Here is a 26,064-nt window from a genome sequence, read left to right as displayed (position 1 = left end):
AATCACACCAAAACTGTATTAATTAAACCACTGCTTGGCCCATTAGCTCTAGCTTCTTTATTGGCTAACTCTTACATATTAATTTAACCCATTTCTATTAATCTGTGTATCACCACATGGCTGTGGTTTACTGGTTTAAGTTCCATCTGACTCTTGCGGGGCTACATGGCTTCTCTATCACTCAGCGAGTTTTTCTTCCAGCATTCAGTTCAGTTTCCCCCACCTAGCTCTGTTCTACCCTATCAGGCCAAGTCAGTTTTGTTATTCATTAACCAAAAAAAAAAAAAAAAAAAAAGCAACACATAGCTAGAAAGACCTCCCACACCAATTTATAGATTAATTGATCTGCCCTTTGTTATGGATAGTGGGAACTCTGTTCCACAGCGACTAAGATAGATTCTTATAGAACTCTGTGTAAATTTTTCTTTTTCTTTTTTTTTTCTTTTTTTTTCTTTTTTTTTTTTGGTTTTTCGAGACAGGGTTTCTCGGTAGCTTTGGTACCTGTCCCGGAACTAGCTCTTGTAGACCAGGCTGGCCTCGAACTCCCAGAGATCCGCTTGCCTCTGCCTTCCGAGTGCTGGGATTAAAGGCATGCGCCACCACCGCCCGGCTTGTAAATTTTTCTATCACCCTGACACTTGCACAGACTTTGTAGATTATTTTTTATCTTAGTCATTTGAAACAAGGCTGGTCCAGCTCTGAGATTCTTTTCTTCATTTCATAACTTTGTAAGCTATACTATCCTTTGTTTTTGTATTGAGGAAATATCATTCAGCTATGGAATTTATATATCTAGTCTTTCATATTTCTTCTAGGCTTTATCTCTGCTTTATCCTCTTCAATGAATATACTACTCATAGAGGACTTTGTCAATTAGCAAGGCCAATATTGCAGATGCTCTTCTTACTAAGTTCTTTTGAATTTCTTTCCTTATTAATATCCTATCACCAAACTAACTACTTAGATGGTTCTTACATACAGAGTTAATCTGTATGTGCATTATTTAGGAATAATTGAGGGAATTAGTTCTCCTGTGTGATTCATGTTTTTCTTTTCTTTTCTTTTTTTTTTTTTTTTAGTTTTTCGAGACAGGGTTTCTTTGTAGCTTTGGAGCCTGTCTGGCACTAGCTCTTGTAGACCAGGCTGGCCTCGAACTCACAGAGATCCGCCTGCCTCTGCCTCCTGAGTGCTGGAATTAAAGGCGTGCGCCACCACCGCCCGGCTCTGTTTTTATTTTCTTATTGTTTGTTTCTCTCAATGTTTTGTTTGCCCAGAACTAATCCTCTATTTCTTCTAATGCTTCTTCTTGATTTGATCATGTTTTTTGCATACATGTATGTGTGTGCATGTACATGAATGTGTGTGTATGTGGATGTATGTATATTCATATATGTATATATGTATGAATGTATGTGTGTGATTTATCTATACATGAATTATGGTATAATTTTAAGTAAAAACGATACAAGCAGAAATCCTTAGTCTTAAAAGGAATATATTCAGTTTTTCAGTATTAAGTATAATTTTTTCACAGATGCCATCAATTACAAATTTGCTAAGAATTCTTTCCTTTAAGATCTTGAATAGTTTCCCAATGCCTTTTGCCATCCACTGAGATTAATTTTTGTTTTTCCTTTCTTTAAGGTGGTGAGGTATTGACTGATTTTTGAATATTAAACCAACTCTGTGTTCTTCAAATAAAATCCATTTAGTTATTCATGATAGATAATTCATTTCATATATAAATGAATTTGATTTGCAAGTGTCTTTTTTGATTTTGGAATTAACATCACACTGGCCTAATGAAAAAGATTATATAAAGTATTTTACTTTCTTCAATGTCACAGAAGAGTTTGTATAAAACTGGTATATGTCTGATCTACATGCAGAACAATTGAGTTGCCCTACTCCATGACACAAGTCCTTTTTTAGTTATTAAATATATTTGTTAGATCTTATCTGTGAAGTTATCTGGGCATGCATTTTTATTCACTGGGAAGGTTTTAAAGTATACTTTCAATTTTTTATTTGATTCAGAGTTCTTTTTTGTATGTGTGAATATTTTTTTCATAATTATATCTTAAGGAATTTCTTTAGTTTCACATAAATTATTAAATTTATGGATTTAAACATATTCATAATATTCCATTATTTTTAATATGCATGTAGTCAGTGGTGATGCTCCATCATTCCTTATTTTGGTAGAGTCTTTCTTTTTTGTTGAATTTGGCTATATATTTGATAATTTTGTTGATCTCAAAATCAACTTGATTTATTGAATTTTCTCTATTTCTAAATTATGCTCTGATCCTTATTATTTCTTCTACTTCCTTTGGTTGAATTTTATAGTTTCATAAAGGGAAAATGAAGTTTTAATATCTTTTATTCTCTGATATAAGGATCACATGCTCCTAATTTCTTTCAGGTACTATTTTAGTTGCTTCCCTCAAATTCCAATTTAATTTTTTTCATTTTTCCTTAAATTGAGAATACTTACAAAATTTTCTCACAGCCTCTCCTTCTTCTTCTGCTTTGATTCTGTCTCCAGGCCGTTCCTTAGCTGTAGTAATAAGGGCAGCGGGGCTGCGTTCCCAGCACCCCGGCCGCCTGCTCGGCTAGCTTATGCCCCGAAATAATTACACACAAACTGTATTCATTTAAACACTGCTTGGCCCATTCTCTTCTAGGCTAATTCTCACATATTAATTTAGCCCATTTCTAATCATCTGTGTGTAGCACCCCAAGGTGCGCTTACCGGGAAGATTCTAGCCTATGTCCATCCTGGGTCGGAGCTTCATCCCGGGAGTGGGGCATGGCGTCTCTCTCAGGCGTCTTCTCCCGAGAGGAGAGCTGTCGAGTCTGACCTCACTTCCTCTTCCTCCCAGCATTTTGTTCTGTTTACTCCACCCACAGGGCCAAGCCGTTTCTTTATTGCTTAACCAATGAAATCAACAGATTGATATATGACACTCCCACATCACTTCCCCTTTTTCTGTTTAAACACACAAAAAAAAGAAGGCTTTAACTTTAATATAGCAAAATTACATATAACAAAACAGTTATCAAGTAAAAATTACAATAATCTTTATCATAACTAAGGAAAACTATAACTATAACTAACTATTCTTAACTCCATCAAAGACTCCAGAAAGATATAATATTACCTAAGTAAACAAGAACTAAGAAACTTCAAACTCTAGAAATGACAAAGACATCTCGCTGCCTGGACAGTCACCCAAAGTTCTTTTGTACCGTTGGGGCATCCATCTTCAGCCTTCAGGCCCATAGTATCCAGCAGACATTTTCATCAAGCAGGAAGTTCCAAAGGCAGTCACTATCTGCTTGTCCTGAAGAATATCTCGCAGACTCTCTCATGAATCAGGAACCCCGAAAGATCATCTCACCTTTAGGCAAGTTCAGTAGTCCTCTCTCTGCGGTTCTCTGTGTCCAGTTTATGCAATAGTCCAGGCAAGAGCAGTTTCTTGCCCAAATGGCTATCAAACTCCATAAGGATCCTCTTCGATGCCCATCTTCCTCTTGAAGTAGATTGGTGCTGCCAGGAGCAGAGTGTCTCATTGTCATGAAAAGTCCTAAGTTATTAAAATATTTTAAATGCCATATTCTATAATCTTTGAAAAATATGAAGAATGCCTATCTAAAATATATCTACACACATCTAGAAAATATTAACGAACATGACTACAAACTTGACTATTATTTATGATTATCCATCAACAACCTATATTTCCTAATTATACATTACATTTTAATAATGAACTACACAATCACAATACCTTAATCAATATCAGAAATACATATACATATAACAAAATTGACTGTAAATCTTTACCAATAAAGCAAAATCGATACTAATGCAAATTATTCATACCTATATCATATCCCCCTTTAAATGTAAAAGAACATTTATAAACATATTTTGGGAATATGGGCACAGTTATTTCTCTCCAAACTGCTTCCTGCTGAATGGGGGCGTCGTTAATTAGGTCTTTCATGGTATAACCTGTGTGTTAGCTTCATCTCAGTTGGCAGTTGAGCGAAGCAATTTTTTGAAGGCGTTCACACCAACCCTTCAGGAGGGCGTGGTCCATCATACCAAATCGGAATAGAAGAAATGAACAGCGTCTCATCCTCTGTGAAAACAAAATAAGAAACTCCTTTCCAAAGCATCATGTCCTTAGGTCCAAATTTCAAATTCAAGGCATCAAAATATCTATGTTGGATTAGCTCAGCAGCATTTATAAATAAATATCTTTTAGTAGCTTTTGCTCTTTCCTCAGCATTCAAACAATTCAAAGAGAGCATAATAGCATACAGTATCAAAATTCTCTGTGTATTTTCCATCTTTGTGCAGCTTTGTTTTAACCTCTATTTAGTTTATTTTTTACTTTTAACTTTTTGCTTTTTGAGATAGGTTCTCTGTATCTTTGACCTGAAGTAACTCTGTAGACCAGGCTGTCTTTGAACTCTCAGAGATCCGCCTGTCTCTGCCTCCCAGGCATTCGGGATTAAAGGTGTATGCTACTACACCTTGAACTCACAGAGATCTGTTTGCCTCTGCCTTCTAGGCACTGGGATTAAAGGTGTGTGCTACCACACACAACAACTCTCTTCCCTTTTTTTTTGTTACTTTTAAGAACTTTAAATTTTAGTCTGCATATATTTTTAACACACTTTAAACCATTCAGAAATTTTCTCTGTCTTTGAATCTCTCTTTACTGTATATCTCTCTTTTTCTGACCACACGAGCCTTTAAATTACTGAGCAATATGGGTAGGATTAAAGGCGTGGCTTTGCCAGCTAGATCCAGTCCATTCCTTAGCTTTCCAGCCTCATGGCTGAGGTACTGGCTGTAGCCAGCAAGCGAGCTTCAGCAGCCTGTGCTTGCAAACCAAAATGCCTGCGTAAAAGAGTCAGAGTTTGTCCTGGCAGGACAGCCCAGAAGCCGGCATTTTTAAATGGCGCAGCTTTTTTCCTGCTATGGCCGAAAACCGAAAAGCATGCATTCAGCTTTTCGTCAACATCGTTTAAGTGTTTCGTGGCAGGACCTCTTAATGAGCTGCAGGCTTTGCAGCTAAAGCTGAGTCAGGAAGCCTCTCTTAGATGAAAGCGCATGCTTGCCTCTAACAAGCAGAGCAGACCCGAGAACACAGCGAGTCTAGTTGCCATCAAACAAATCATAGCACTTACTCCAAATGCTCTATTCAAAAGCTCTGTCTCCCGCAGGAGCCAGACAGAGATCGCAATTGCAGCACAGCCCCAGGAAGTCACGCTTTAAAATGACACAGCGTTTTTTTTCTGCTACTGTTGCCGAATCAGGAAATTTCTCTACAGCACGCCACCAACAAACAGCAAAAATCTGTGTTAAACTCTCGCTCCCTTATTTTTAAGCATTCTCAGGTTTTTTAAGTGGGTTTAGTCCATCACGTGGGGCGCCATATGTAGTAATAAGGGCAGCGGGGCTGCGTTCCCAGCACCCCGGCCGCCTGCTCGGCTAGCTTATGCCCCGAAATAATTACACACAAACTGTATTCATTTAAACACTGCTTGGCCCATTCTCTTCTAGGCTAATTCTCACATATTAATTTAGCCCATTTCTAATCATCTGTGTGTAGCACCCCAAGGTGCGCTTACCGGGAAGATTCTAGCCTATGTCCATCTTGGGTCGGAGCTTCATCCCGGGAGCGGGGCATGGCGTCTCTCTCAGGCGTCTTCTCCCGAGAGGAGAGCTGTCGAGTCTGACCTCACTTCCTCTTCCTCCCAGCATTTTGTTCTGTTTACTCCACCCACAGGGCCAAGCCGTTTCTTTATTGCTTAACCAATGAAATCAACAGATTGATATATGACACTCCCACATCACTTAGCTTCTGTTTAGTACCCTGCTCTGTGGACATTTGAGCAGTGGTAGGCGGGGTTTATAGTTTGTGCCCTGTGGGGTTTATAGTTGAGTGCCCTGCTCTGTGGACATTCTGAGCAGTGGTAGGCGGGGTTTATACAGAGCTTATCTTATCGTCCATGCTTCACTAACATTGACCTTTGTGGCCTCATCTTAATTACCTTAAAAACATTTAACATTGATTATTTGAGGTTTCACCCATGCATATATGTATTTTGATCATATTTACCCCTTGCCCCTCTATCCACTTCCCTTCCGGTTACCCTCTCCCTTTTCTTCTCTCCCATTCTTTCAAATATTTCACTGAGTCCAATTAGTGTTGCTCATATGCACATGGGTGTGTGGCCCCCTGTGGACCATGGTACAGTACAGGGGATGTATTCTGAAAAAGAGACTTTTCTCTCCTAATAGCCATCAGCTATCCGTTGCTCCCCAGCGAGAGGTAGGAGCTTCTGGGTTCTTCCCTACTTGGTGCTGTAGTGTTCACTGGGCTGATCTTGTGCAGGCCGTGGACAAACAGCCACAGCTGCTGTGAGTCCCGAGTGTCTTGTCATGCCCAGAAGATACCGTTCACTCCATTGGCTCTTATACTCTTAGCGCCTCCATCTCCCCAGAGTTGTCCGGGGAGAGGGCGTGTGAGGGTGGTTGCACGAGCACTTCAAAGACACTCTGTTTTCTGAGCATTTGTGAGATGTGTTCTAACTGCTATTCACTGCACAAATCTGCTATCAGGTGTCTTAAAAGACATTCTTCTAGTCAGATATGGAGGAACATTGTTTAATCTGAGCTACTGGTAAGGCCAAGGCAGGGTGATGTTTACATTTGAGAGTAGTTTGGGTTACAGAAGAAGATCCCATCTCAGTTAAAGTAAAACAGGACTGTAGACATAGTCCAGTGATAGAACAGGTGCCTGGCATGCTGATTTCTAATCCAAGAACAGCAAACCAAATAACACCATGTTTTATTGCCTTTTGTTCAGACAGGAGGAGAAATCTGATCCGTGTTGCTCAATGTAGACCAGAAACAAGTATCTTGTGATATCTCATCATAGCTTAATTGCTTGCTAATACCCATTGCAGTTTCTACTGTATGGTACCTTTTCACTGAATAGAAATCTTAAGTACAGTAAAATGTTGGAATACTCCTTGAAAATGCATTATATTGTGAGCAACTTTTAATCTCTCTGTATTCTAGCTTAGCTGCATGAACGGGTTTGTTGAAGAAGGAAGGGCCAGACACAGGGTACTTCACACCCTCGTCCCCCCAATCTTGATTTCTATCCAGACACAGGGTACTTCACACCCTCATCCCCCCCCCCCCCCAATCTTGATTTCTATCCGGGGACACATGCCAGGAAAGTAAAGTACATTAAAAAGCAGTTTAGATTTTAGTTCAGAGAAGACAGCTCTGGATTTCTTTATTAGTATTTCTAAGTTTTCTTTCAAGTGAGGAGCTGAATATGAACGTCTTAATTTATATCAGAAGATATTCATTTGAATGGAATGGGGGAAAGCCACCCAAGTTTTGCGATAAAGATTACAAGGTTCAACTTATGTTTTCAAATTTGGTCTTGTAAATGCCTAGCTGCCTCATGCTATAGAAGACTTTTGCTTGCAATACTGGCTCAATGCACTTCTTTGACTTACCCTAGCTCCAAAGAATTAAGGTCAATGATATATTATTATCAAACTGTCCTTTTAGAAAATACAAATATTTTAGATATCAATAGCTAGTCATAAAGCTATTAAAATTCTTTCTGTAATCTTCCAAGAGAACACAAGGAAATAACTGTTTTAATTTTGAGACTCTTTCATGTGGAACCATCCTTAGCAATTAATTATGTCTCTGAAGTACACTGAGGACGGGGAAAGAACAAAGGGGTGCCAGTCATGTGGAAATGCCAGTACAAGATAGACGACAACACACTGCTGTTTATTCTCCTCTTTTTTAGACGTTACTTACTTAAGTAAAAATTGCATATGATTTTAATCAAATGAAAAAAGAAGGAAACATTATTTTGTAACACTTAAATTGTGAAAAATACTGAATTGGAAAGACGTTAAGCATAACTTATAATAAGGATTGTTTTTTTAAAACTTTACTTTTTTTGTTTGGTTGTTCAAAACAGTGTCTCTGTGTGGCCCTGGCTGTCCTGGAACTCGTTCTGTAGACCAGGCTGGCCTTGAACTCAGAGACCTACCTGCGTCTGCCTCCTGAGTGCTGGGGTTAAAGGTGTATGTCATCATGCCCAGCAATAAGGATTATTTTAAACTTCAAAATATGATAACTTGTTTGTTTCTTTTGTCTTTTGGTAGGAAAAATTGATTTCCATATGTTTAATTAATTTTCATCTGCTTGATTAATCTAACTTAGAATTTTCAGAATTACACTGTTTAGCTTAAATAGAGTACTTCAAATGGGGCATTTCATTTTATAGTAACTTTTTATAATCTGTAAAATAAAGGAATTAATCTAAATGACCTCTAAGGTTTCTTCTGGGTTTAATATCTTATACCATCAATTTACTCACATAGTTCTTGAAATAGCTGATGAATGTACTTCTACTAAATGAAGCAAAAGCTTTATTTCTACTGCTTAAATAATTTAAAAACTAATAAAGAAGCTTCATTAATTCTTGTTATTCTGTATATAGTGACTTAAACTTTGTTTTTGATCATTCTCCCATATATTATAATGTGAAGGTGATGAAGACAGTGCTGTTTTAGGAAGATTTTTATTAGAAATTTGAGGAACAGGTGAAGCAAATTTATAAAATTATATAAACATATTGGCAGATTCTAATACCCATCCATGGTTTATAGAATTAAATTTTGGAAGGAATTTTGGACATTCATTTAATTAAAAAACAAGTAGGGTTGTACTTGAAAGCTGGGTTCGGCTGCTTTGCCTCCCAGAGTGCACAGTGGGCTTTTCCTTACACTGAATGGACAAAGTATGGAGGAGTACCAAGACTGTATAAACACACATTTAATCACATCAGTTTAGAACACATCCGAGAATGTGTTCTGAACACCTAAACTTTAATGTCAACCTGAACATGTGTGACAGGCACAGTCTTAGAGGTTATTTTGGAGCAGGGAAAAACTGCTGGATGCAGGACAAGTTGTGGTCATGTCTGCATCTGGAAGTTGCATCTGCTTCCTGCTTGCTCTCAGACTCCTCATCAGTAGCCAAGAGGAGCTGCTTAGGAGTAACTAAGGCGAACCTCAAGGTAGGAAATACTATTTACAGTATATGTGGAAGAATAAAGACATCTACAGTACATTCTAGTCATAATACAGATTATATAAAGTTTAAAATACTCTCAGTAAAATAATTCCATTTCAAATATTAGCCCCAAACAAATGAACAACCAAATCTTATTTTAAAGATATTAACAATACTTATTTTTAACCCTTTTTAAGTTAAAAGAATTATAACATTGCATTCTTTTGAAATGTGATTTTTATAATTCTTCTTCATAAGGGTCTTAGGTTATCACTAGATTTTACTTATTCCAGACTAGACTTCTGATATCTTTCCTACTGCTGGAATAATCCTCAGATTTTATTCTGAAATTTTTAACTTTTTGAATAGTATCACTCCATGTTGTCGTCTGAACCAGAAAGCCAGGTTTCAGATTTCTTTCCTCGCTTTCCTTCACAAGTTTTAAACATTTAGTAATTTTGTGCCTATATGTGTAAACTGCTGGCTGATGTCTCTTCAGTTTTCGTCTCTGACCTGCTCTGTCTGCTGGAGTCTCGGCTTCTCAGACACTCACTGCTAGAGGGATCCCCATCTCTCAAGTGCCCGATGTTTCTGCAGCAGCTGAGTGACTTTCTGAGCACTCTTCTCTTTTCCACGTCCCAGACAAGCGTCTCTAGGAGCGCTCTCTTTAGCTGTCTCCGTCTGGTCCGCCGTGCTCTGACTCTCCTTCTGCAGGCAGAGCCATTCCCCTCTAGACTGTACTCTAAATCCTTACCTGCTTGATGAACATTGTTTGTTTTTGTTAACATAAACATCATCTCCTTCATTGGGTATTCTGTGTGAATCAACTACTTACTCCCTTGAGATACATTAAATTTTATAGATCTCTAATCTAGTATATTCTCAAATTTTATTGCTAATTGATTGTATCACTTTAATCCACTTTGACCGCTCAGTGTGCGTGTTTCTGTGTACTTGGTATGTAACAGGCATGTGTATTCACTACTGAGTGAATGACCGAATGGGAAATTGGGATACATATCATCACCATCATTTTTAAACATTTAATTTTAGTTTTGGTAGTAACTTTTCTGTATCTTAGAGAATTTTATATGTTTATACAATGAATCTTGATCATATATCTATTCCCATCGTCCCTGCCTCCCCTCAAATGCCCCACAATCAGGTCTTCTCAAAAATGAAAAGGTGTGGAACCATCTGCTAGAATATAGGAAGCATACTAGTTTGGACTAGATTCCCCCTCCCCAGCTGCCCTCAGCTGTCAGTAACTCTCCAGGAAGGGAGGACTCTTAGGGATGACCCTCCTGTCTTTGTGACTCTTGGATGGATTGCTTGTGTAGTTCTTGTGCAAGTAGAAGGTGGAACGGTCCACCACGCAGGGTAATTCTGTCTGAATTTAAGGCTATATTTTAGAATTAGCTTGCTAACTAATGTGTTTCCATAAGGCTCTGAAAAAAATATCCTTAATCTTGCATAGCCCACCCATTTCTACTCCTTCCCCTGGTGTATTAACCCCACGTAACTGGTTAAACTCCAGTACTCCCCACGTTCTTGAATGCTGTATGTATTCTACTAACCCTCCAACTGTATTGTTTAATTGGGTTGTGAGATCGTCAGCATTCGTTTGGCTTCCTATTTACTCTTTCTTTGGGCTAGATCCTCCTCCCCTCTCTCCTCCATGCTCCTGTATCTATCTGCTTACGCCTTCCACCCTCCTTTTCCACCCTGTCCCCTAATGTCTCCCCCACCCCAGCACCCCTTTCTGGTTTCTTGGTTTCTACATGTGCTACAAGTTAAACACACAAAAGATTTGAGGCTAGGATCTGCATATGAGAGAGGACAGCTGTGTTTGTCTTTCTGGGCCTGTTTTCTCACCTCACTTGGCAGCATTTTTTTTCAGTATTCATTTGCCTAGAGATTCCGTTTTTATTTATGACTGAGGAACATTATAGTGTGTATATAATGTATACTATACAGTGAACCTCCTTCTTCTTAGCCATTCATCTGTTGATGGACATCTCAGTTTCTGTTCTTAGCTATGAAGAGAGAACACAATGCGCTCAGGATAAGAAGTTCCTAGAGTCTATATGCTCAGACTGGGATAGTCGGGTCATATGGCAGTTCTGTTTCTAGATTTTTTTTTATAAACACATGCACTGCTTCCCAAAGTGGATGCATTGGTTTGCAGTCCCATAAGCCTTGCTCCACATAGATTTATTCCTGAAGATGACCATCTTGAAGTGCTTTTAATACTGATGGCTAGAATGTTGAACAGTTTTTTTTATTTAAATTTATTTATTTATTAAGGATTTCTGCCTCGTCCCCGCAACCGCTTCCCATTTCCCTCCCCCTCCCCCGATCAAGTCCCCCTCCCTCATCTGCTCGAAGAACAATCAGGGTTCCCTGACCTGTGTGAAGCCCAAGGACTGCCCACCTCTATCCAGGTCTCATAAGGTGAGCATCCAAACTGCCTAGGCTCCCACAAAACCAGTACGTGCAGTAGGATCAAAAACCCACTGCAATTGTTCTTGAATTCTCAGTATTCCTCATTGTCCGCTATGTTCAGCTAGTCCGGATTTATCCCATGCTTTTTCAGACCTAGGCCAGCTGGCCTTGGTGAGATCCCAATAGAACATCCCCATTGTCTTAGTGTGTGGGTGCACCCCTCGTGGTCCTGAGTTCCTTGCTCGTGCTCCGTCTCCTCCTGCTCCTGATTTGGACCTTGAGATTTCTGTCCGGTGCTCCAATGTGGGTCTCTGTCTCTGTCTCCTTTCATCGCCTGATGAAGGTTAATATTCATGAGGATGCCTATGTGTTTGTCTTTGGATTCACCTTCTTATTTAGCTTCTCTAGGAACATGAATTATAAGCTCAATGTCCTTTATTTATGGCTAGAAACCAAATATGAGTGAGTACATCCCATGTTCCTCTTTTTGGGTCTGGCTTACCTCACTCAGGATAGTGTTTTCTATTTCCATCCATTTGTATGCAAAATTAAAGAAGTCCTTGTTTTTTACTGCTGAGTAATACTCTAATATGTATATATTCCATACTTTCTTCATCCATTCTTCCGTTGAAGGGCATCTAGGTTGTTTCCAGGTTCTGGCTATTACAAACAATGCTGCCATGAACATAGTTGAGCATATACTTTTGTTGTATGATAGGGCCTCTCTTGGGTATATTCCCAAGAGTGGTATTGCTGGATCCAGGGGTAGGTTGATCCCGAATTTCCTGAGAAACCGAAACACTGCTTTCCAGAGTGGTTGCACAAGTTTGCATTCCCACCAGCAATGGGTGAGTGTACCCCTTTCTCCACAACCTCTCCAGCAAAGGCTATCATTGGTGTTTTTTATTTTAGCCATGCTGACAGGTGTAAGGTGGTATCTTAAAGTTGTCTTGATTTGCATTTCCCTGATCGCTAAGGAAGTTGAGCATGACCTTAAGTGTCTTTTGGCCATTTGAAGTTCTTCTGTTGAGAATTCTCTGTTCAGCTCAGTGCCCCATTTTATAATTGGGTTGATTAGCCTTTTGCGGTCTAGTTTCTTGAGTTCTTTATATATTTTGGAGATCAAACCTTTGTCAGTTGCGGGGTTGGTGAAGATCTTCTCCCAGTCAGTGGGTTGCCTTTTTGTCTTAGTGACAGTGCCCTTTGCTTTACAGAAGCTTCTCAGCCTCAGGAAGTCCCATTTATTCAATGATGCCCTTAGTGTCTGTGCTGCTGGGGTTATACGTAGGAAGTGGTCTCCTGTGCCCATGTGCTGTAGAGTACTTCCCACTTTCTCTTCTATCAGGTTCAGTGTGTTAGGACTGATATTGAGGCCTTTAATCCATTTGGACTTGAGTTTTGTGCATGGTGATAGATATGGATCTATTTTCATTCTTCTACAGATTGACATCCAGTTTTGCCAGCACAATTTGTTGAAGATGCTCTCTTTTTTCCATTGTATACTTTTAGCTCCTTTATCGAAAATCAGGTGTTCATAGGTTTGTGGGTTAATGTCAGGGTCTTCTATTCGATTCCATTGGTCGACTTCTCTGTTTTTATGCCAATACCAAGCTGTTTTCAATACTGTAGCTCTGTAATAGAGTTTGAAGTCAGGGATGGTAATGCCTCCAGACAATCCTTTATTGTATAAGATTGTTTTGGCTATCCTGGGTTTTTTGTTTTTCCATATAAAGTTGATTATTGTCTTCTCCAGATCTGTGAAGAATTTTGATGGGATTTTGATGGGGATTGCATTGAATCTATAGATTGCTTTTGGTAGAATTGCCATTTTTACTATGTTGATCCTCCCAATCCAAGAGCAAGGGAGGTCTTTCCATTTTCTGGTGTCTTCTTCAATTTCTTTCTTCAAAGACTTATAGTTCTTGTCAAGTAGATCTTTCACTTCCTTGGTCAGAGTTACCCCAAGATATTTTATGCTATTTGTTGCTATCGTGAAAGGTGATGCTTCTCTGATTTCCCTCTCTGCTTCCTTATCCTTAGTGTATAGGAAGGCAACTGATTTTTTGGAGTTGATCTTGTATCCTGCCACATTACTAAAGGTGTTTATCAGCTGTAGGAGTTCTTTGGTAGAATTTTTGGGGTCGCTTATGTACACTATCATATCATCTGCAAATAACGAAAGCTTAACTTCTTCCTTTCCACTACGAATCCCCTTGATCTCCTTATGTTGTCTTATTGCTATTGCTAGAATTTCAAGCACTATGTTGAAGAGGTATGGAGAGTGGACATCCTTGTCGTGTTCCTGATTTTAGTGGGATGGCTTTGAGTTTTTCTCCGTTTAATTTAATGTTAGCTGTTGGCTTGCTGTAAATAGCTTTTATTATATTTAGGTAGGACCCTTGTATCCCTATTCTCTCCAAGACCTTTATCATAAAGGGGTGTTGAATTTTGTCAAATGCTTTTTCAGCATCTAATGAAATGATCATATGGTTTTTTTCTTTCAGTTTATTTATATGGTGGATTACATTGATAGATTTGCATATGTTGAACCAGCCCTGCATCTCTGGGATGAAGCCTACTTGATCATAATGGATAATTTTTCTTATGTGTTCTTGGATTCGGTTTGCCAGTATTTTATTGAAAATTTTTGCGTCAATGTTCATGAGTGAGATCGGTCTGTAATTCTCTTTCTTGGTTGGGTCTTTTTGTGGTTTTGGTATCAGGGTAACTGTAGCTTCATAAAAGGAATTTGGCAATGACTCTTCTGATTCTATATTGTGAAATACATTAAGGAGTATAGGTATTAGTTCTTCTTGGAAGTTCTGGTAGAATTCTGCATTGAAACCATCTGGTCCTGGGCTTTTTTTCGAAGGGAGATTTTTGATAACCATTTCTAATTCTTCGCGAGTAACCGGTCTATTTAGATCATTCACCTGGTCTTGGTTTAGCTTTGGTATATGGTACTTATTTAAAAAAATGTCCATTTCTTTTGTATTTTCCAGTTTTGTGGCATACAGGCTTTTGTAGTAAGATCTAATGATTCTCTGAATTTCCTCTGTGTCTGTGGTTATGTCCCCCTTTTCATTTCTGATCTTATTTATTTGCGTGTTCTCTCTCTGTCGTTTAGTTAGTTTGGATAGGGGTTTGTCGATCTTGTTGATTTTCTCCAAGAACCAGCTTTTTGTTTCATTGATTCTTTGGACTGTTTTCTGTGTTTCTATTTTGTTGATTTCAGCCCTCAGTTTTATTATTTCCAGTCTTCTACTTCTCCTGGGCGCGTCTGCTTCTTTTTTTTCTAGAGCTTTCAGGTGTGTTGTTAAGTCCCCAATGTATGCATTCTCCATTTTCTTTAAGTGGGCACTTAGTGCTATGAACTTTCCTCTTAGCACTGCTTTCATTGTGTCCCATAGGTTTGAGTATGTTGTCCCTTTATTTTCATTAAATTCAAGGAAGACTTTAATTTCTTTCTTGATTTCTTCCTTGACCCAGGTGTGGTTCAGTAGTTGACTGTTCAGTTTCCATGAGTTTGTTGGCTTTCTGGAGGTAGGATTGTTGTTGAATTCTAACTTTAATCCGTGGTGATCTGATAGGACACAGGTGGACACTGATATTTTTTTGTATCTGTGGAGGTTTCCTTTGTTTCCGAGTATGTGGTCAATTTTTGAGAAGGTTCCATGAGCTGCAGAGAAGAAGGTATATTCTTTCCTATTTGGGTGGAATGTTCTATAAATGTCTGTTAAGTCCATTTGCTTCATTACCTCCAATAATTCTCTTAATTCTCTATTAGGTTTCTGTCTGATTGACCTGTCCCTTGGAGAGAGAGGTGTGTTGAAGTCTCCTACTACTAGTGTGTGTGGTTTGATGTCTGCCTTGAGTTCTAGTAATATTTCTTTTACATAAGTAGGTGCTTTTATATTGGGGGCGTATATATTCAGGATTGAGACGTCCTCCTGATGAATTGTTCCTGTTATGAGTATAAAGTGACCGTCTCGGTCTCTTCTGATTGATTTTAGTTTGAAGTCAGTTTTGTTAGAAATTAGTATGGCCACACCTGCTTTTTTCTTAGGACCATTTGCTTGAAACACCTTTTCCCACCCCTTTACTCTGAGTAGGTGCCTGTCTTTGTGGTTGAGATGTGTTTCTTGCAAACAGCAGAATGTTGGATCCTGTTTTCGTATCCAATCTTTTAGCCTGTGCCTTTTTATAGGTGAATTGAGCCCATTAATATTAAGTGATATTAATGACCAGTGGTTGTTTACTCCGGTTATTCTTATTGCTTTTGGTAGTAGAGATTGTGTGTCTCCCTTCTTTGAGATGTGCTCGTGAAGGGTCATTAGATGCCTGGGTTATTGTAGGCAGTGTTGGCAGTGTTGGATTCCTTGGGTTGCGATTTTCCTTCTATTACTTTCTGTAGGGCTGGATTTGTGGCTACGTATTGTTTAAATTTGTTCTTATCCTGGAATGTCTTGTTTTCTCCATTGATAATGAATGATAGCTTGGCTGGGTATAGTTATTTGGGTTTGCATCCATGGTCTCTTAGCTTCTGCAGAACCTCTATCCAGGACCTTCTGGCTTTCATAGTTTCCATAGAGAAGTCAGGTGTAAGTCTGATCGGTTTACCTTTATAAGTTACTTGCCCTTTTTCCTTTGCAGCTCTTAATATTCTTTCTTTAACCTGTATATTTTGTGTTTTGATTATTATATGGCGAGGAGATGTTTTTCTTTGATCCAGTCTGTTTGGTGTTCTGTATGCTTCTTGAATATTTAAATGAATATCTTTCTTTAAGTTGGGAAAGTTTTCTTCCATAATTTTGTTGAAAATATTTTCTGGGCCTTTGAGCTGTGACTCTTCTCCTTCTTCTATTCCTATTATTCTTAGGTTTGGTTTTTTTTATTGTGTCCCATAGTTCCTGAATGTTTTGTGTTGAGAATTTGTTGGCTTTGCTGTTTTCTTTGATCTGTTCGTTTATTTTCTCTATGGTGTCCTCAGCATCTGAGATTCTTTCTTCTAGCTCTTGTATTCTATTGATTATGCTTGTTTCTGTAGACTCTGCTCGTTGGCCTAGATTTTCCAAATCCAGCTGGTCCTCAGTTTGTATTTTCTTCCTTGCCTTCATTTCAGTTTTCAATTCTTGAACTGTTTCCATTACCTGTTTGATCGTTTTTTCTTGGTTTCCCAGGGTAACATGTACGTATTTACTCATTTCTTCAAACTTTTTGTTATACTTCTCATCCATTTCTATAAGGGCATTTTTTACATGTTGTTTAAGGGACTCTATTGTCTTCATAAAGTCAATTTTTTCCACTTCTTCTGTGTTAGGTTGTTCAAATACTTCTGTTGTAAGATCATTGGGTTCTGGTGATTTCATGTTGTTTTTCAGATTATTGGGTGAATTCTTGCCTTGGCGCCTGCCCATCTCCTCCTATTGATCCTATCTAATGGGTCCTTTAAAAACCGGATCAGGTTTCCCTGCTGGCCAAGGGCTCCGCTTACAAAATGCCCTCACTCTCTTTCGTGGTTCCTGCTGCAGGCCAAGAACCCTCTCACCCCTCCGAAGGATCTTCAGGACAGGACCAGGCTCCCCTTGTGCCAGTGACCTGGCCAACCAAAGGCCTACCTCTTTGATTCAATTGTAGTAGGGCGATCTGCTCTCCTTATTGCACGCCTGTCCCCGCCGCTTGGGTCTGCCGCTGCACCGGTCCCCGAAAGCCTCTTCCTGTATGTGGTGCCGCTCTGCCTCTGTGCGTCTGGCCGAGCCGCCGCTCCGCCTCTGTGCCTGTTGAACAGTTTTTTAAAGTGTGTTTCCTAGCCAATTTGCGTTTCTTCTTTTGAGAATTTTCTATTCAATACCATAGCCCATTATTTTAAGGGAGGTTGTTTATTTTCCTAATGTTTTAGTTCTTTGTCTAGACACTGGTCATGTGAGACGAGAGGGGCTATAAAGATTGCTCCCATCCATGGGCTGGTTGTCTGGCCACTCACTTCACACTTTTCTTTGCTGCACAGAAACTTTTTAGTTTCAGGAGTTTCTGTTTGTTGATTGTTGGTCTAATTTCCTGTGCTATTGGAATCTTATTCATAGCGTCCCTTCCTGTGCCTGTAAGTTGACCTGTGTTTCCTACCTTTTCCTCTAGCAGGTTCAGGGTGTCACTTCTTAGGTTGAGTTCTTGATCAATTGGAGTTGAGTTTTGTGCAGGGCAAGTGATAAAATCTAGTCTCTCTTGTTTTTTTTTTTTTTTTTTTTTTCACATTGAAGAAAAGTTTGACCAGCACCATTTGTAGAAGATGCTGTCTTTTACAGTGTATAGTTTTGACATTTTAAAGAATCAGGTCATTATAGTTGCAGATTTAGATCTGAGTCCCCAATTCTATTCTGTTGAACTCTGTAGACAACATTTTTTGATAAAGCTCCTTCTTCAAGCTAATATAAAGGTCAAGTATAAAGGAAGAATTTAGTTTGTAAGAGGCCAGGCCTGAGAGAATATTATGGCGGAATGAAAGTGGGCCTTTCAGTTGGTTAGAAAAGTTCAGATGCAGGAGAGTAGAGAACGCAGTCAGGTGGCTGGAGTCTGTGCTCTTTTGGGCAGTGTATAGTAGGAAATAAAGACTATATGTAGGGAGGGTTTTGAGGGGAAACTAAGGCTTTCTTGGCTATGTTTTTTCTTTGTTATGTTTACACTTTTAAAATATTGGGACTATGGCCTGCAATTGCCAATTACAATAAATAATAATTTATCTTCAATGAGTTATTTAATTTTTCTTTTCATTTATGTAAAAGTTAGAAGAATCCTAATTTGATAGAAATAATTTGTATAATAAATATGAATAGTTCATGTAATACTTCATTTTATCTATTTTTGATAGTAGTTGAATTGAGCAATAATGTTATGTTTTATCATTTTTATATGTAAAGGCTTTATTTCTAAACCTTTTTTCATTTTCTTAAAAGCTGTTCATATTTAAGAATGGAATTAATTATTTATTTTGTTTTGTCTTTTCTGTCTTTTTAACTTGCTTTCGTGGATATTCACACCCAGGAGGACAAAGTGGTTAGAATCTTTTTCTTTCTGTCTACTATACTTTTTCTTATTGTTGTTGTCAATTTAATTTTGTTAATTATATTGCATGATAATTGCTAAACATTATAGCATATGTAAGCATGCTGATTTCAATGAAACAAAACCCAACTTGCATTATATTAGATGCAAGTATTCAGTATATTAGATGAAAATATTAATTTTTATAGAACCCTAAATTTTTATAATTTAATAGTTTTGTAATTTAATATTTAAAAGCTCACAACATTCTCCATTATGATATGCCTTCCTTTACCTTACAATGTTTTCCTAAGCTCATTGTTATATTATTCAGATTTTATGAAGTTTCCAAATTAATGTGTAGAGTTAATGCCTCAAACAACAATTCCATCAAAAATGGGTTTACTGAAATAATTACCTTGTAGTTTATCATAACTATTTAATATATTTCTGTTCCTCTCAATACTTTGTGTTCTGAGATAGTAAATACCCTAGTTTTTGAATGTCTGGTTTGCATTAGATGTGCTTTTAAGACTGATGCCTCTGCATATGGACACAAAAATGTTTCTATTGGGGTAACTCTTGGTGAGTTGGACTCAGCCTTGCGCCTGTTAAGATCTTTCCATTTCAAACGGCACACACTCAAAGAAGTTGAAGACTTCTACTTAGTACCATGTTTTTTTCCGAATCACCTGGAGTTTTTTGCCTCCTTCCTTAGTTTGTAGCTGCTCAGCTGGGGACAGTGCGTTTCGTGACAAATATTGAGTCTGGATTTGGAATGAACTCTCAGAGTAGAAGAGAGAACATTATAATTCTTGCCTTTTAAAATTCCTGTACGAATCCTAACAACTTTTCGAGGCTGTTTTGAAGATGACTAGGCAAATGAATGCACAGACTTCATCATCCTTGATATGGGCATAGTTCTTCAGAAAGTCTGTGAGCTGCTTACCACCTGCTCTCGTCCACAGCTTACCCACAGCCCATGCACTTAGTGACTTCAGAATCTCTGGCGCCTTTTGTGTTAATATAGCGTGCATGATGGTCTAACTGCTATCTTTTCTCCCCTTTATATCAGGGCTCCTATTCAAGAAACTGGAAATTTAATGATGGAAACTTAGCTTTCATGTGCTGACAAGATTTCATAATTATCACTCGATGGTGATCAAGTCAAGGGATGACTGGCAGATAAAATATATTTGTTTATATGGTTTTGGAACATACTAGTGAAGCTGGACAGGCTTTCTTTTGACTCTAACATAGTAGGTGGTATTCACAAGAAGCTATTGAACTCTTAAGAAAGGTTTTAGTGATAAATTGATAAACTCAATTTTAATTAATTTAAATTTAAAAACCACATGTAGCTAATAGCTATGAAAGCGTACATTTTCCAGTTGCATAGCTCACAGATGGTGATAAAGGTGTGTTTTTGAAAAATATCTTAGCAGAAATAACTATATTAAATGGGCATCTAGCAATTATGAAAAATGTATTCTTATTATTAACATTCTTAAGCATCGCATCTGTTTTAATTAGTACTGTTACAACCTTTTCCTTCAAATCAACAAACACATTGTCGTTGTGCCCCGTGTGCTAATTAATAGACATAAGTACTTGAGTATATCAGATAAAGTTTCATAATGAGAACTCTTAATATGTTTAAAATATATTACATTAACTTGAAATTCTAAAACTACATGCAGGAAGCTGTGCATTTTTGGAATTTATATGCACGTTGGAAAGTGTAAATATATAATATGTCAGTAATGTGTCTTAGAATTTGGTCAAGGAAGCTGTTGACTACCAGGTCATCAGAGGTTACTTAATAGTGTTTGACAATCTCCCCTCAAGCTCCTCTGCTGTCTTCATTTTGTATAAAAAGACGAAATGTCAAATAGGTTAAATAACTTTACCAGGCCCACAGCTAAATAGTCATATTTGGCATGATTTGTTTCAGAAATTCTCTAATGGCTATGTTTTTATTGGTTGTGTCAGATTCAGTGTAGGGCTTTGGAAAAGAAATTGAACACACTTCTTTGTACACTGGACCAGCAGAGTCAGAATAGCCAAAGGCAGTTTTGAGGTTTCTCTTCCTTGTTAGTAGTTGTTGAGATAATTCTAACTTGTAGGTGAGTTGAGATACCTCTGTTTTCTCTAACTGTGAGCACTGCTTCTCTCAATATTAACATATTCAGAAGCCAGTGTGTCACAGACCCTTGACTTCCACATGTTAGCAGCACATGAAGAACAGAACTGTGTGGAGGCAGCTCGGGCTGTCAGCTGTAAGCAAGAAACTGTTCGTAACATGTACTCTGCCCTGGTTTAGATTGAATTTCCTCATTTTGTTTCTTAATTTAGCATGTATTGGAGATGATTAATCTAGGTAGGTATTATTTCATGTTAATATAGAAAGCTAATAGTCTGCTAGTGTTCAGGGGGTTGCAGATTTTAATTTATTGGAACAATCACTGTGAAGGTTGGGTGGTTACTGAGAATGGGGAAGAACATACATCCTCAACATGCCATGCAGGAGTTCCTAGTGTATCTTCTCATAGACACAGTTTACAAATGGTGATTCGATAGAATAGTAGTATGAGTGACTGCCTGAGCTGGGCAGGCGTATTCTGAATGCCTGCTGGCTCCTTGGCAGTCTGTTGGTGGGGAAGGAAAGAAATGCTGTAGTAGTTGGGCCTGGCTTTCAGGACTTCCTGTAGAGAATGATGACTTGCAGTCTACATAACTCTGCTCAGAATATTGTGCCTTTCCCTTCAGTTCAGTATAAGATGGTTATGGATGGGAACTTGGCTGTGTTTGTTAAAGGAGGAGCTGAGATGGTAGTTCAGGCATTGATTTTGAACTATGCTTTTTCTTCAAGATTTTAAGTTATTTGAAAAAAATTTATACTTTCTCACATATTTTCAGTATGACAGCTAATATTCTCATCAAGTTTATGTATTTTGAGGCTAAGTTTTCTAGCACACATCCAACAGAGTCTACTGAGTCTAGTTTGTTTTGCCCGTATGTGTAGACAGAAGTTTCTGTCCTGCCTGGGTCCACAGCCATTCAGTAACTTTGTCTGTCCTGGAACTCACTCTGTAGACCAGGCTGGCCTTGAACTCACAGAGATCCACCTGCCTCTGCCTCCCAAGTGCTGGGATTAAAGGTATGTGCCACCATGACTTTAATCTTTTTTTTTTTTTAAAGGACTTTCTTTATCCTTTTTCTTTTCTCTCCCAAGCTTACATATATTTTTAAACACACTGTAAACTGTTTAGAGTTGGCTTTTTTTAAAAGTCTGAATCTGTCTCTACTGTAGCTCTCTATATTTTTCTGTGCACGAGTCTTTAATCTGCTAAGCAGCATGGCTAGGATTAAAGCTATGGCTTTGGCGACTGGCTTCACCCTGTTTCTTAGTTTTCTGAGAGTCTAGTTTTATAGCTGAGGTACAAGCAGGGGCCATGTTTATTGACACAGCTCTGTGGAGTTTCTAAGTCCATCCCACCACCATGAATTCTGCTGGTTGCTTTTAAGAACCATGTAAGTGTTTCGTTGCAAGGCCTCTTAAAAGAACTGCAAGTTTTTTGTCACTAATGCTGAGTCAGGAAGTTTCTCTTAAAGGAGCTGCACCTCTGCTTGCCTCTAACAAACAGAGCCCACCTGAGAAAATGCTGCTATCAAGAAGCCATGCTTGACTCTGTTCTTTTGTGTCTAGAATAACTTTCCAAGCTCTCTCAGGTTTTATGTGGACGTTGTGGCCAAATGTTGGGCACCATTTGTAGACTGAAGTTTCTGTCCCTTCCAGTCCTGCAGCCATTCGGTCCCAAATAAACACACAGAGGCTTATGTTAATTATAAACCGTTTGACCCACTGTTCAGGCTTATTATTAATTATTTCTTACAACTTAAATTAACCCATAATTCTTACCTATTTTTAGCCTTGTGTCTTGGTACCTTTTCCTCAGTGAGGCATTCTCATCTTGCTTCCTCTACTTCTGTCTTTTCTCTTTCCAGAATTCTCTTAGTTTGGTTGCCCAGCCTATGCTTCCTGCCTGGCTACTGGCCAATCAGCACTTTATTAAAACCAATACGAGTGACAAATCTTTACAGTGTACAAGAGCATTATCCCACAGCACATATGCACATGAGTGTAGGGTTGACCTGTAGGACATGGGCAGCATATGGGGGGCCTCAGCCCTAAAATAGCTCCTTTTCCTACATCAGAAGCCTGCTGCTCCTCAACCAGAGGTGAGGCCTCATGAGCTTCCCCTCGTCCTTGCGGGAGTGTTGTTTGGTGTGATCTTGTGCAGATCTTGTACAGGCACCATGGCTGTTGAGAGTTCATGGCTGCAGCATCCCTGTCTTTCCCTGAAGACACTTTTCACAAGAGTCTTTTGGTTCCCTAGCTTTTTTAGTATTTTCACGCTCTTTCCTATGTCCCTGAACTGTGAGTGTACAAGTTGTGTTATATCCCACAATATATAATTTATGGGGACGTGTACTCACAATCACTTGCTCTCTGCCCTTTGATCACCTGTGGTTGAAGCTTCTATGATGAGTCATGAGAGCTGTACTAATTTATGTGCAAAGGGATAAAGATTTAGAACACAGTTGGATACTATGTTACTTTAGAAGAATAACAATAGGAGATTCTCCTAGGGTTTGTGAGCTCTAGCATGGGTTTCTTTGCTAGGTTTTCAGTACTAGGTATGACTTCCCTCCTATTGACTGAGCCTTTATTCCAATCAGAGAGCTGTTGGCTACCCTCAATATAGTAATCCCACTCTTGCATTGGCCATTATTGCAGTTCACAATATTTACAGCTGAGCAGGACTTTTGATAAACATTTTTGCCTGACAACCTGGAAGTTTCGCCTGACAATCAGGAAGGAAGCTTCTAGGTCATTATAAGGTCCACTTCTCCAAGTTCTGTGACCAAAATGTGTGGTGTCTTCAGCAATAGAACAAATAAATAGAAAAAAATAATAGAAGAACTTACCTTCAAGTTCTGTCAGTTACTCAAAATCAACAACAATAGTCTAACTGCCTCTGAACTACCTGACAAACAATTCAGAGAAAGGTATCCATGCCTGACAAGGCCTCTTTGTTTGACGCTCTGTGACTTCTGGGGAGAGCATTACCTCCTCATGTTCTTCCCCAGTACTTCTTCCACACATAGTATGCTTTGGCAGGTGTTCCTATATCCAGAGAATTTACTTGTATATATATTGTGAAGAACATCTATTTGTAGTTAATCACAACAAAATGTGTATAATTTGAAATGAGACATTCAAATAATTCCAGAAGGTTTAAGACTGAATATTTTCCACTAGATTGATTTAAATTATAATAAGAACGAATACACAATTTATTAAAGTAACAAGTACAAGTTTTAATTGAAATTATTAATTTAAGAAATTTTACTAGAAATTAATTTCTTAAGGGAAAGGGTAGATTGACTATCTTTCAAAGTTGTTCATAAATATCTTGATTTAACATTGGTTCTCTTTTGTTTTAATAGATGCATTTGCTGAGGAAAGTTTTCTCAGTAATGAGACCATTTGAATAGAAGTTCAGTTATAAACCATTCACTCAACTCTCTGACTCTTTCCCAAGAACATGACAAAAGGGTTGTGGTCTATCATCAAGAATTATCTTAAATTATATATCAGTTGACCAATAGTTTATGTTTTCCTTCAACTTTCTGAAAGCAAAGAACCTAAAACATTAGACTTGCAAAATTTAATACTGAGTGAATGATTCATCCTGTCAGTTTCTGGGAGTTATACCAAAACGGCATTACTGATAATTATCAAATGAATGTTCTTATTTTTCTTTGATTTAGGGATACCTTGTTTAAGCCAACATCCTAAGAAAGATTTGGAAAATGTTAATTTTAGTACTCTGCCAGTTACAATTTATACTATGAAATTTTATTTGCATCTTATATGCTTAGTTATTTTTAAATCTCTTAGAACTGCCTATCTTGTTTTCAGTTTGTAGAAAAATGGAGCATGTTAGGAAGAGGCAGAGATAATCCCTTGTCAAACCCAATCAGTCAAATGAAAATTGGTTAATCAAAGTCTTATGTTGCTTTCTAATTAAATAAATATTCATACTCATTCTTTGCTATGTGTATATTGTGTTATATGCATGTTTATGTGTGCTTGCCTATCAGTGTAGCATGTGGAGTCCAGGGGTTGATGTCTGTGACCAGCTGCCTTATCCTTCTCTGCCATGCCTTCTCAGTATGATGGACCATGCCCCTTAAAGTATAAATAAACCTTTTCTCCCCTAAGTTGTCTTATTGTCAGATGTCTGATCTCGTTGGCTGTAAAGAAACTAATACAGTGATCCTTATGTAAGTTGCGAAGTAACCAAAACAATCTGTGTGAGCATGCACTGGTCTGAAATGTCTTTGTCACCCAATTCACAGGCTTATCTCATGGGTACCACAATTTCACTAAACACGTTGTTTTCGTTGTTATTTGGGGTGACTGGGAGTTTGTTTGTTAAGGGTTCTGCAGTTATGAAGGCTCAGTACTTGCTGAAAGTTTTGTTTTCTGTTTTGGAGAGTCTATTTAAAATTGACTATCTCCAAAATTCACCTTCTGTTTGCTACATCATCCTTCTAAATAAATAAAAATAATCACATAATTCAAGAAAACAGCTGTCTTTTTGATATGAGTTTTTCTGTCAGTGTAAGTTCATTATAATCATGCTTATATAATTAAAAGAAAGGATGAATTATTTAATTTATAGTAGCAATTAATCTTGACTTCATTTTAACTTCAGAAGTACAGCCATGTAAATTTTTGTTGGCCTGAGTTTCTCTCCTTTGTCTTTATTCTGAAGAAGACTTATTTCTTTATTCTGTGTTATTGTGTGTAGGTTTGTGTATTTGTGCCGGAGACTTACTTCCTTTTTCCTGTGTTATCACGTGCAGGTTATGTGGGTATGTAATTTGTGCCGAAAACAACAAGAAATCCTCACCAAATCAGGAGCATGGTTTTATAACAGCGGGTCTAACACACCCCAGCAGCCGGATCACAAGGTTCTTCGAGGGCTTCGGAATGAGGAGGCTCCTCAGGAGAAGAAAGCAAAGCTGCATGAGCAGACCCAGTTCCAAGGACCCTCAGGTGACTTATCTGCGCCTTTAGTGGAGAAAGCGCGATCTCATGGACTCACCAGACAGAATTCTATTAAAAATGGGTCAGGAGGGAAGCACCCGATCGCCAGTGACATTCCTTCAGACAGGTAAGCGTTTGGTTTCCTCTCTAGGTAAAATTCGTTTGTTTGTGTGTGAGTGGGTATGGTGTGTGCGATGACAGTCAGAGAGGATAACTTTGTGGCGTTGGTTCTCGCCATTTTGTGGGTTCTGGAGTTTGAACTTGGTTCATCCGACTTGTGTGGTATGTGCCTGCTGACCCAAATGTAGTATTCATA

General features: G+C 38.3%; 1 protein-coding gene across 28 annotated transcripts in view; it reads left to right on the top strand.

Moving 5' to 3' along the window:
- Rims2 (regulating synaptic membrane exocytosis 2) overlaps nt 1–26,064 on the top strand; it is a 386,828-nt gene that overhangs the window by 73,338 nt on the left and 287,426 nt on the right. For 17 of the 28 annotated variants that reach the window (XM_041637525.1, XM_041637530.1, XM_041637528.1 and 14 more), the window contains 2 exons: nt 18,626–18,637; nt 25,565–25,875. In XM_041637525.1, the coding sequence (XP_041493459.1) occupies nt 18,626–18,637; nt 25,565–25,875 (323 nt within the window). The remainder of the gene's footprint in view (nt 1–18,625; nt 18,638–25,564; nt 25,876–26,064) is intronic. The other 11 variants (XM_041637522.1, XM_041637533.1, XM_041637536.1 and 8 more) reach the window with 1 other exon arrangement.

Source organism: Microtus oregoni, unplaced genomic scaffold (assembly GCF_018167655.1).
Source record: "Microtus oregoni isolate MIOR12 unplaced genomic scaffold, Mior012 000053F_ref0000044, whole genome shotgun sequence".
Lineage (NCBI taxonomy): Eukaryota > Metazoa > Chordata > Mammalia > Rodentia > Cricetidae > Microtus > Microtus oregoni.
The sequence above is the reverse complement of the archived record's forward strand: the minus strand, read 5'-3'. Positions and strand labels throughout refer to the sequence as shown.